This window comes from Telmatherina bonti (genome assembly GCF_933228915.1).
Source record: "Telmatherina bonti genome assembly, chromosome: 20".
In the NCBI taxonomy this organism is placed as follows: Eukaryota; Metazoa; Chordata; class Actinopteri; order Atheriniformes; family Telmatherinidae; genus Telmatherina; species Telmatherina bonti.
Genome location: NC_136618.1, coordinates 9713708 through 9726531, shown reverse-complemented (window position 1 = coordinate 9726531; position 12824 = coordinate 9713708). Strand labels below are relative to the sequence as shown.

Below are 12824 nucleotides of genomic sequence, written 5' to 3'. Positions count from 1 at the left end.
GTTAGGAAGAGAAAAAAAATGTTTTTCCAAGTATTTTGCACAATGAATTATGATTTTTATATTAAAGTTTGAACATTTTAAAAGTCCAGGTTTGTGTTTGGTTGGTTTGCAGGAGAAGCCAGGCGATGCATTGTCACATGATCATAATAATGTTAACATGCTGCAGCTGTGAAGGTGCAGGTTTAAACCCCACCTGGTGAAGCCTGCAGGGCTTTGATGATGCAGCAGCAGCTCGTTGTGATTGCTTGTGTGGGAGTGTTGGTTAAACTGGAGCGTTAAGGTCTGGTCTTTAATATCTAGACATCCTGTAACGTGTTCATATTTATTCATACCCTTTCATTAAAGAAGGAAAAAAAACAGCTGCCTGTAAAATAAGCTGAAATTGACTAAAGTAATAAATAAAATTTTATAAAAATCATTACATTATTTTCTAATTCTGGTTTAATAGAAATATATATTTTTTAAAAGCAAACAAATAAGATTATTTATTACATATTACATAACTCATAAACTAATATTTAGTTGAACAATCCTTTAATGTTTCTGCTCCAGTCAGGTGTTTTCTGTTCCTCTCAGTCAGACTTCTGCACCTGTTGACAGGTATTTTGTCCCACTGTTCAACAAAAAAGTGCTCTCATTTGTCCAGGACCAATTTGTTTGTTTGCTTTTTTCTTTTTTCAACTCAAATGAAAAACAGTGTCTTTTATTACTAAATTATATTTTTGCAAATTTTTAGTTATCATTCCTTTTTTAAGTCTCCAGTTATTTGAGTGACTGTTGTAAATTCAGCCTTTTCTTTAATGAAAGGGGATGAATACATATGAGCACAACTGTAGACGCGTTTCTCCTGCAGGTTTTGGACGTTTCTCTGCAGCAACACACCTGATTATAAAACACCCAGAACCTGCAGGACACTGGAGGCTTGGATGGGTGATTCCTGCTCTGTGCTTTCTACTCACGGGAACGTTGTCTCTTCTAAGGCGACAAGCTGAGCTGAATGAGACACGGGTGGGCATGGATGCAGTTATTTGGCCGGTGGAAGTCCAAGCCTTTGAGCAGGAGCTGGTACATGTGTCCCCCGCTGCTTGAGAAGACGTCTGAAGATGTAACAGATGCATCGCAGCTGTAGAGAAGTCCCAAACAGCAGCCAGTCTAACCGCTGATATGTGGACATCCGCTGCTGTGGGAGGCTACCTGGGGTCACCTGCCTCTCCATGAACGAAAACGTGGAGCTAGCTGGAGTTCTGTTTGCTGTCGGCCTCTTCGGGCAGTCTCAGAGGAGAATGTAAGACCTGCTGTGGACTCGCACACAGGACACGGGAAGGAGGGAGGAAAGAACACTGAAGCCGTTCAGCAGCTTTTGTTTTACTTTAGTTGCCAGGAAGTCGCTGAAACGGGAACTAATGGCTGCCGGGGTCGCCATGGCAACAGCTAAACTTGTCCCTGGTTTCACTGCAGGTCTGCTTCTGACTGCAGCAGGATCCCAGCTTCAGGTTAGTCAGCTCACAGCTTGGTTTCATCTCATCAGGAAGGTTTCTGAGTAAAAAATTAAGATTTTTCTTCCTGATCTAGTGGGTTTATTTGGTAAATTTCTTCCCCTTGTGTATTTTCCTTTTACTTCCTGATTTATTCCCACCTGGTAAAATCAGCCAGCTGGCTTCACCTGCTCCTCGTTTACTTCTTCTCTGCTGGTGTTTGTTTCATTTGTTCTCTATTCTCCCTCCTGTGTTTTAGATTGGTTTTTGCTAGTTCTGAGTTGCTCATGTAGTTTTCCTGCCCCTGCAGTGCCTTTTTGTTGTTTTAGTTACACATTTGGAGTAAAACCTCTTCACCATGTGGATCTTCATCCTCCAAACACTCCAACACAAATATGACATGCATGCCTGAGTACATCTCTCCACAGTCCAGGAGGTTTTATTGATGAAAAAAATATTACTGATCATATTTTTTTTTTAAATTCATCATTATTTCTGTAGATTTGTTTATATTAGATTTATTTATTTTTATTGCCTTGAAGTGGTTTTCTTTTCCCCATCCTCTATCACAGACTAAAAGTTGGTCCTCGATGGCCGCTGTCCTGCAGGTTGTTGATGCTCCAACACACCTGACTTAAAATAAATGGACCCAGAAACCTGCAAAGTTCTGCACAATGACTGATTAGTTTGAGTCAAGTGTGTTGGAGCAGGGATACATGGAAAACCTGCAGGTTTTGGTCCTCTGGGACCAAAGCTGGACACCCCTTCTGTTTGGTTATGCAGTTTTTTTTGTTTTTTTTTTATGACTAATGAATCTTGTGAAAAATTAGTTAAACTAACCTTGTTTAGCCAGCTTTGCTTGAGTTGTGTATATAATATAATACCAAATAAGTGTTTTTTACTGGTTTAAATTTTACTTTTATAAAACTGTTCTCTCAACCATTAAAAAAAAGAAAACTGATTCATTTTGTCTAATTTTAAAAACATGCAAAGGTGCATTTTTCTTTTGTTTTGATGATAAAAGGTTAATTTGTGGCACCAGGATCCAATAAACTGGCAGTTTCTTTCTCAAAATGTGTGAAATATGCTCAGTCCCGACACATGCATGATAAGCAGGCGAGGTTATGATATAAAAGCATCTCAGCATGTTGCTTTTGCTTCTTCCTGTATGAAATGCAGCTTAGATGGCAAACATCAACCTTCAGCCTCCAGCGGCGGTTTCGCAGGAGGAACAAGCATCGACCGGCACCCCGACCACCAGCTGGGAAGCTGGGCTCAACATTTCCCCTCCTTCTCCTGATGCAGAACCAGAGAGAGGAGCGGAGGGAGTCCAGTCTGCCCCAGAACCAAGCCCTGATCCTGGTCTGGAGAGCCATGCTGGTCCTGGGGAGAAAACCTTGATCAAAGCCAGACCTCCTCAGCTGCACCTCTGCAAAGGTAAGAACACACACACTCCTGCCTGCAAAGGTACGAACACACACTCCCGCCTGCAAAGGCACAAACACACACTCCCGCCTGCAAAGGCACGAACACACACTCCTGCCTGCAAAGGCACGAACACACACTCCTGCCTGCAAAGCTACGAACACACACTCCCGCCTGCAAAGCTACGAACACACACTCCCGCCTGCAAAGCTACGAACACACACTCCCGCCTGCAAAGGCACGAACACACACTCCTGCCTGCAAAGCTACGAACACACACTCCCGCCTGCAAAGCTACGAACACACACTCCCGCCTGCAAAGGCACGAACACACACTCCCGCCTGCAAAGGCACGAACACACACTCCCGCCTGCAAAGGCACGAACACACACTCCTGCCTGCAAAGGCACGAACACACACTCCTGCCTGCAAAGCTATGAACACACACTCCCGCCTGCAAAGCTATGAACACACACTCCCGCCTGCAAAGCTACAAACACACACTCCCGCCTGCAAAGCTACGAACACACACTCCCGCCTGCAAAGCTACGAACACACACTCCCGCCTGCAAAGGCACAAACACACACTCCCGCCTGCAAAGGCACAAACACACACTCCCGCCTGCAAAGGCACAAACACACACTCCCGCCTGCAAAGGCACGAACACACACTCCCGCCTGCAAAGGCACGAACACACACTCCCGCCTGCAAAGCTACGAACACACACTCCCGCCTGCAAAGGCACGAACACACACTCCCGCCTGCAAAGGCACGAACACACACTCCCGCCTGCAAAGGCACGAACACACACTCCCGCCTGCAAAGCTACGAACACACACTCCCGCCTGCAAAGCTACGAACACACACTCCCGCCTGCAAAGCTACGAACACACACTCCCGCCTGCAAAGCTACGAACACACACTCCCGCCTGCAAAGCTACGAACACACACTCCCGCCTGCAAAGCTACGAACACACACTCCCGCCTGCAAAGGCACAAACACACACTCCCGCCTGCAAAGGCACAAACACACACTCCCGCCTGCAAAGGCACAAACACACACTCCCGCCTGCAAAGGCACAAACACACACTCCCGCCTGCAAAGGCACAAACACACACTCCTGCAAGAAGTTAAACTATAATCCTCAGATTTCAGCTGAAACTAATGATGAGGCTTTTGATGTCACTAATCTTCCCGTCTGCACGGAGTTTATAGCAGGAATACTGTGATAAAGTTTAGGAATATTGATTTTAGTTTCTAGTTTTTCTGCATTTTAAACATTTTTAAACCTCTGATCAGCACAGGCAGGGGGGCAAGGTTACAGGCGAATCGGGGGGCAGAACCTGAGATCTGTTCATCACATGACCTCTCCAGCTCCCTCCCCAACCTCGGTGAGTAAACGGTGACATCGCAGGGAAACTGGGATGAGATTAAAGGACATTTAGAGGAATCTGTTGGCAAATAAACTGCAAGTCAAAGAAGAAATCTGGTTTCATTCCCTGCAGTAAAGCTTGTATCGGTTGTCTGGTCGTGTTGAGCATCCATCCATCTGTAGTGTCCCAGATCAGAGTAGCAACATGTAGGTTCTGGAGCAGACTTCATCATTTTTCACCCCATCTGTTCCCCCTGCGGGCCTGGAAGAGAGAGATGAGGTGGCAGGTCTTCAGATTTACCTCCAGGCTGGAGACAGAAGTTAAGCTGGTTTGGTGGTTTGGATCGATCAGCTGAAACAAAAACAACTTTCTGAAACACAACGTTTCATTGACCACCAGACTGAGTGACTAAGTTCAATAAAACTTTCACATTTTTTGATTTAATTCAGTTTTTGAAATTTTAAATTTGATTTATTTATTTCTATTTAATTTAAATATTTTATTTTTTACTTAATTTATATTTGATTAATAAAATGTTGTAAATGTTTATTTATTCGGTTTTATTTACTTTATATCTTGAATTTTTCTGATTATTCACACTGAAAATATGCGAATTTTCAGTGTATTTAAAGAAATTTTATATTCACAGACCAAAATGCAACCTGAGCATGAATTTATTTTTCAGATCATTTAGTTATTGTAAGAACATCACTGTGACCAATGCTTCCTTTGCTTTTTTTGTTATCTGTTGACTGTCACAATTACTCTCCTTCACTGTACTTTCCAGTTTCACAGCATCTTTTACACGACGGTCGCTTCCCTGTACGACCTGATCTGCAGTGAACCGCAGACACACAGTTAATTCCAACCATGTGAAGCTTGAAGCAGAAGAAAGGAGACAAAACCTGCATGACTCTGATTTCTGGTGGGATTTTACTGCAGGTGTCTGGCAGAAGGACAGTGCTGCTGTCCAATGGAGCGAGGAGGGAGATGTTAAAGCAGATGAAAGCCATGAAGGAGGAGAGGCGAGCAGGGATGGACTCCCGACATAAATACCTGATCAACAGGCTGGCAGACAGTGTGACCCTGAAGGAGGCGGAGGTGGAGGACGCCCTCATCTCTGATGAAAACGTAACTTCTGTCTGCTGCTTGGATGGAAAATGTGCAGAAATGTCTCACTCTTCAGATGATCCACGTCTTATTGTTTCAGTTCAGTCTGACGGAGGATTTCTTTGCTGCAAAGGGGTCGAAGAAGCTCATCTTCTTCTATCAGCAGGTGAAGATAATGGATAGAGCTGCTTCTGTCCAGTAATCTTTCCTTTCATGAGGTGTTTCTGCTCTTTATCTGCTTTGCTTCTCTTCCTAGAATCCACCCTCTAGTCAGTCCTCTGCAGATGAAGCAAGTGTGAATCAGAAGAAGCTCTTCCTCACTACAGGAACCTCAGAGGTAAGGAAAATACCACTCATGTACTGCATAATAACACAACTTCTTACCAAACTGTGGATGACACAAATCGGTGAGATTCAGAGAAGTTCTTCAAATGGAAAATGTTCTGCTGTTAAAACTACCGAAAGTCTGAGCTTCTTTGTGTGATTTGAAGAGTTTGAAGCCACATTTAAATACAGATGAGTAGAAGGTGTTCTTGGCTGGTTTCCATCTGAGCTCAGCACAATGCAGAACCACCCGGTCATTACTGTGCAGATAAGAACTGCTCTGGTTGAGTTTGTGCTGTTTCTATGGATGGGATTGTTGTGTTTGCTGGTTGGAAAGGTGATCTGGAACAACTTAAGCATTCAGGTTGTTACTCCAAAGCTTTGTTTTGCACTTTGAGTCAGAATAAAAATGGAGAAGCTACATGCTAATGATGCTAATGGATCCTGATCACTTCTTCCCACAAGGTTTTTATAACACCGGTTAGAAAATCTGGTCAAATTGCAAAAATTTTGTAATTTTAGCTAAAATTCATTAAAAAACTAGAAAAGCACTCAAAGACCGCAAATCTCCGCCAAGGGCATTTAGAAAGTTCCTGGATCCAAATGGTCACCACCAAAATTAAATAAATTCTTCCTTTTCACATTTCCAACAAGTCCTGAACATTTCAATAAAACCCGTCCATAACTTTTTGAGTTATGTTGCAAACAGACAAACAGACAGACAAACGCCGGCAAAAACATAACCTCTTTGGCGGAGGTAAAAATGTCCAGGCTTCCCCTGAAATGCCGAAGTGTCCTAGGGCAAGACACTGAACCCCAAACTGCCCCCCCCCGATGTGCCTATCGGGGTATGAGTGTGTTGGATGTGTGTGTGAATGGGTGAATGTGACAAGTAGTGTAAAGTGCTTTGAGTGGTCTGTATGACTAGAAAGGCGCTATAGAAGTACAAGTCCATTTACCATTACCACACATTCTGTATTTCCCTTCCTGATCATTTTTACACCACACATGTTGGGAAGGAGGGCAGTCCTGTAGGTTACTAAGCTCTGTATGTAGAGACGTCAACAATCAGAACTTGGTTATTAGGGCGGTGACGATATGCTTTTTTTCCAAATTGATTCTGATTTTTTTTTTTTTTTTTTTTTTTTTTTTTTTGGGTGCCGTTTTGATTTAAATTGCATCTCTAACAATTGTTCAATAGTGCTGATTTTTGTAGACTTTAAAAAAAAAAAAAATGTACAAAACTTTTGTTTTGCTTGTCAATTTTCTTGATTTCAATGAGGGAAAATCATCATTCTGCTGTTATAATGTCCAAGAAGAAAAGTAAAAAGATCAATAAAAAAGATTTTGTAATGAATTATTTTTATCAATTTGAATTTTTTTTTAAACAAAAAAATCGATTTTAAAATTTGTGAAGCAAAAAAAATCCCAATGTTCGCTTTTTCGATTCAATTTTTCCACCCCTACTGATAATCCCTTTTTAAAGAAGCACGAATGAACTTTGGCAGATTTTCTCTCTGAGGGGTTCCCAATGAATTCAGCATCCATCTTTCATCCTGTCTCTTCTCTGAGATCTCTCCAGCCAGTAAAAGTCACTCTGACGCTTTTTTAAATCTGAATCTATCTCTGTCTTTCTTTTCTTCTTCATCTGGTTATGTCCTCTGTCTTTGAATTAGACACGATCTTGCACATTTAAAATGACTGCTGTGCAAAACTCAGCGGTGACATGACACAGCATTCTGGAAGAAAAAGTTGTTCATGTTTTCATTATAATGAAATCTTTATAAAACATCTTCTTCAAGAACCAGGGACGATGCAATGGTAAGCGGGGGGGGCAGCTGCTCCAATATGACTTCTGTTTTAAATAAACTTCATTGGCTGAGCTGAGAACCTTTCAAAGGAAGTTTCAATTGATTTTGATCCACAAATATTCACCATTCAGTGTTAAAATGTAACAAGATCTTTGTTTTTCCAGCCTTTACTGGGGAAGTGTCTGTTCTTCCTGAGAACCACAGATAAGGCCATAACCACGGCTAACGTACAGCAGGTCGGTGTCAGAAGAAGAGTTTGGGGACTACAGAGGGCAGCGTAACATCTCGTCTCTGTTGGCAGGAGGTGAACTTTGGCATGCTGGACTGCAGTGATGGCAGCATCCTGGACAGCCTGGAAACCCTGCTGGGTCACATCATGTTGCCGTCCCTCAGATCGCAGCAGGTACACACAACCTTCCAGTCTCCCTCTTCACAACCTGAACAAAACTCACTTTAATCTTCTAGTGTCTGTATTTCCAACTGTTTGTCAGCATTGAGACAAAAAGACTGGATGCTATGTCCGCTAAGAAAATATAGATGTAGCTCCTCCAGATACCCAGCTGGACCAGTCTGTGCTTTAACTCTGTGACTTGGTCCAGGTGTGGAGCTCTGTGCAGGACAACGCAGACGTCCAGTCCTTTCTGTCCTCAGTGGACCAGTTTGTTGTTAATCTGAGCGCAGCCAGAGTCCACCTGGAGAAAAAGTTCCAGCTCCAGCAGCTCGAGCTTCCTGGTACCATTGTCCAACTGGGCAGCCCTGCAGACTACACAGCCGCAGGTAGGAAGCTCATCCATTTAATACACAGATTTAACCAGCGCCAAACATGTCCAGACATGTGTTGATGGAAAGCAGAGCCCTCTGATGACTGACTTAATCATTTCTTTGCCATTCTACATTCATTTTCAATTCCTTTTCACATGAAAAATCTATGTATCTGCTAATTTTCTTTGAATTAAAATGACAATCACTCGACATGATTAAAACTGAACCTTCTAACCCGGTGAAGACAGAGGACTTAAAGTAAGATAAAAACTTGGGTTTTTCCACAAACGTTTAAGCTAAATACAAGCTGAAATAAAACCAGTAACATCTAGAAAAAGAATTAAAACATACCTAGTATCACTGAGAGGATGTGATCAGTCTGAGATCTCCAGTTCAAACTGCTCTATAGACATAATGTTTCTTTGTGAAAAATCAGGAGACTTGACATAATTTTGCTTTCAGCTAAAAACGGAGATCTGGTGGAGCAGCTGGAGGGTGTGGTCGCAGTGTGGACTAATCAGATCAGGCATGTGCTGACGGAGAACGAGCAGATGAGGAAGGAAGCCCACGATGTTGGACCCGCAGCAGAGCTGGAGTACTGGAAGAGACGCATGGTCATTTTCAGCAGGTAGAACACCAAATAACACCAGTTTACATCCACCATCATCTGAAATGTGCGAAGATCAACGGATCAGCCTGATCTTCTGTTGACTGATGTCACACATCTTTTCAACTAGTTTACATCCTGTCATCTTTACTTATTTTACTTTGAATCTTTTTCCATTTGAGAGACTTTCAGATGTTTTCTGTCCTTTCCTTGGTCAGTATTAACACTTCCACACCAGGTTTGGCATCGGATTTCCATCTTAACCTTTTTTAAAGCCCAACCTTTGAACAGCTGGACACAAAAACAACTCTGAAAGCTTTTATTCAGCTCTGCCACAAAACATGAACAAATTTAGCTTTTTTTTTTTTTTTTTTTTTTTTTTTAGCATTTATTACCATGTAATAGGTCAAATCAATCATCATCAATCATTGTAGCATCTTTCTGGTATTCACCAGGGGACAGAAAACCATTCTTATACGATGCACAACAGGGTTTTCAGCAAAGTTTCAGCCATAAAGTGATGGGAAATGTCTCAAACTGTATGTAATAAATACGATACGTTTAGGGTTAAGTAAAGCTCATCCAGTATAGCCAACTTAGTGGTTGAATTATGGATACGTTCTCACCATACATGGTGGGAAAAGTTTGACAGTGGTTATTTTTCTGCACACTGCTGTGTTTATTGGAAATAAACGCAGCGGTCCTAACCCCAAACCCATACAACACTGGCCCATTGACCGACCCACTTCATCATGAGTTACCCCTCTCAGATTTACCTACCAGACTTTTGGAGCATAACTGAATCTGTCTAGGTTTTGGCAATGAATCTTCCACCAGAGTAGATTTAAAACTTTTATCTTGGAATAGTTTTTTGTGATAAATTCTGTAGTTTTATTTCTTCTGCAGCCTGATGGAGGAAGTGAAGCATCCGTTGGTGAAGAAGGTGTTGGGAGTTCTGCAGGTGGCCAGATCTCGCACCATGAGAACCTGGAGACAGCTGGTCGGTGCTTTAATTACAGTTTAGTGAAGCTGCGATAAGATACAATGGTAATGTAATGAAGGATTTATTGATTGCTGTGTTTAAGGATGGGGACATCACTGTCGTGGCCAACGAGGCGAAGGACAACGTCAAGTATCTTTACACACTGGACAAGTTTTTTGGCCCGCTGGAGAAAAGCACTCCGGTAAAAAATAAACTTTGTTTCAGCCAATCAGTCACTGCTTAAAACCTTCTTTGTGTTGAAAATAAAAAAACTATATAAAGTATGAAATAAATATACAATGTGAAGTGCACGTTGCTGTTTACTGTTCTACGATGTGGGAAGGATGGAGTGTGAGATCAACAGACAGATCTGTGCGGCGTCTGCAGTAATGTCAAATCAAATCAAAGATACTTTATTCATCCTGAGGGGAAATTCAAGGTTCAAGCCAGCTTGTCCAAGGTTTGACGTACAGACATGTAACCTTAATGATTTACAGACCCAAACTGAAGCTTAGGCTAGGCAGCCAGTTTTACCGGCGCCGCCTTATCACAAAAAAGAACAGAGATACATTAGGATCAGGGTGGGGTGGGGTGGGGGGGGTCGAGGGAAAAAAAAAAAACATGCAACTCCGGACCGCACCACTAGATGATGCAGTTTGGAGAGACAGGAAAAACCCTCATTCACTTAAGCACAAACTCAGACAAGACACACACACAGTCCAGGAAGGCAGTGATTCATGTGGGAGGGGACCAGGGGTGGTTGAGGAGGAGGACAGAGGGTCTATGAACATCTCTTCAGTTCTCAGGGGGGGGGTTGCACTGGCCCAAGGCCGCTAGGAAGCCGAATCCAGATATGATTGATGTTTGGGTTTCGGGCGAGGAAAACAGTTTGTCCTCGGCCTTGAGTCCATAGCAGGTCTCAGGCTGGCAGCTCCAAACAGCCGAATGGGGGGGTCAGTTTCCACCGATCCTAGCAGCCATCCTCTCCATGTTGTTGTTAATTCTGCGTACCAGATCTGGGACCGACAAAAAATGACAGGTCTGGGCTAAACGGGCATCCTGCTTACAATCGAGTCTGGTCAGCACAAGAGCCAGAAGCGATCCCTCAGGACATGCGGGCTCCCCTTGCCTGATCTCCGGGATGAGAAAATTTGATCGATTGCTCAGCCGATAAGATCCATGATGTAAAAAAAATTTGAGGGAAAGAGATCTAAAAAGAGGCTCAGAGTCAGACAGGACAAGTTGTTGGCCAACAAGGGAGGGAGGAAAGAGAGCGAAGAAAAAACGACCGCCTTCGCTGAGAGCAGGAGTGAAAAAGTGTGGACTCTGCGCTGGTCTGTCGTGGTGAAGAAGGAGCTGAGCCAGAAGGCGAAGTTCTCGATATACCAGTCAATATACGTTCCTACCCTCACCAATGGTCATGAGCTGTGGGTCGTGACCGAAAGAACGAGATCTCGTATACAGGCGGCTGAAATGAGTTTCCTCCGCAGGGTGGCCGGGCTCTCCCTTAGAGATAGGGTGAGGATCTCCTCCCAGTCATCTGGGAGTAGATCAGAGTAGAGCCGCTGCTCCTCCGCATCGAGAGGAACCAGTTGAGGTGTTCGGGCATCTGGTCAGGATGCCTCCTGGACCTCCCTGGTGAAGTGTTTCCGGCACGTCCCTCTGGGAGGAGACCCCGGGGAAGACCCAGGACACACTGGAGGGATTATATCTCTCAGCTGGCCTGGGAACGCCTTAGGATCCCCCTGCAGAGTTGGCAAATGTGGCTGGGGAGAGGGAAGTCTGGGCTTCCCTGCTTAGGCTGCTGCCCCCGTGACCCGACCCCGTATAATCGGCAGAAGATGGATGGATTAATAAAGTATTTTTCTGCTAATTCCCTCCTGAAAACACTTTTTCTTCTGTTCCACTCCAACAGACCAGTATGCTGGAGCACCTTCCCAGCTTAATGACCAGTATCAGAATGATCCACGCTGTCTCTCAGTACTATAACACGTCTGAGAGGATGACATCCCTCCTGCTGAAGGTAACCAACCAGATGATCAACACCTGCAGGAGCTACCTGTCTCAGGATGTGAGCCGCGTCTGGGACCACAGCAGGTATTGCCTGAAACTACAGACTCTGAAAGCAAATAAAAAGTCCAAACTTGGCATTAGAGATGCAGGTCTGCAGAAGTGGAGGTTAACCAGCACAATGTTGGTCCAGAACGGGTGCGGAAATGAAATGAGTTGAAGTTTTGCAGCAGATTGTTAAATAAATGAAAAGAAGTTTGCAAATTCCAGCACAGACTGAAAAAAGATGTGAAATTCTTCCCACTGGACAAAGCGGCTGACTGGAAGCCGGCTCAGCGGCTGTCCATCACCGATACGGTGCAGAGTAATCAGAGTATTTCTGCAGATGACGTTACTCAGAGTGAGGTGTACCGTCTGGAGAGCGAGGGTTAGAGTTCATCACCTTGTGGGGGTCCTGTACTGTGGACCACCTTCACAGACACACAACCTCTCAGTCTCAAACTACGTCCGAGTGTTAAAGATCTCACAAAGACCTGAGAAGAGTGTGTGTGTGTTTTTCAGTTTGGTGTTATTACAGCGAATCTCTGAGTGTCGTAATCTGAACGTGGAGTATCAGAGAAGCTTCCAGAGGATCCGAGAGAAGCTGATAGGCGACCCTGACGGCAGGCGGTTTGACTTCAGGTAAACGGCAACACAAGCTGAAACTCAAGTCTGGGGTTTTTTAGCGAATCTGGAAATGGTGAGCGTTGTTTTGTTTTCCTGTCCTGCCCAGTGAGAACTACATATTTGGGAAGTTTGATGCTTTCTGCAGACGTCTGGAGAAGATTGCGGACATGGCCTCTGCAATGCAGAGCCTTGCTGCTCTGCAGAACATCAAGGTGACCTGAATGACGAAGAGATGACTGATTAATGAAATGATTTTCAACCCATTTCATTAATCAGT

The 12824-nt window shown here is 43.8% G+C and overlaps 1 protein-coding gene across 1 annotated transcript in view; it reads left to right on the top strand.

Annotated features, from left to right (window-relative positions):
* Window positions 1-2659: 2659 nt before the first annotated feature.
* Window positions 2660-12824, top strand: part of LOC306770695 (dynein axonemal heavy chain 5-like) — a gene marked incomplete at both ends in the record, with an annotated part of 57574 nt that continues 47409 nt past the window's right edge. The window contains 14 exon segments of the mRNA XM_079259595.1: window positions 2660-2912; window positions 4202-4293; window positions 5218-5406; window positions 5486-5583; window positions 5656-5722; window positions 7685-7756; window positions 7822-7923; window positions 8120-8297; window positions 8745-8910; window positions 9796-9889; window positions 9975-10073; window positions 11787-11968; window positions 12443-12562; window positions 12654-12759. Of these exon segments, the coding sequence (XP_079115721.1) occupies window positions 2660-2912; window positions 4202-4293; window positions 5218-5406; window positions 5486-5583; window positions 5656-5722; window positions 7685-7756; window positions 7822-7923; window positions 8120-8297; window positions 8745-8910; window positions 9796-9889; window positions 9975-10073; window positions 11787-11968; window positions 12443-12562; window positions 12654-12759 (1818 nt within the window).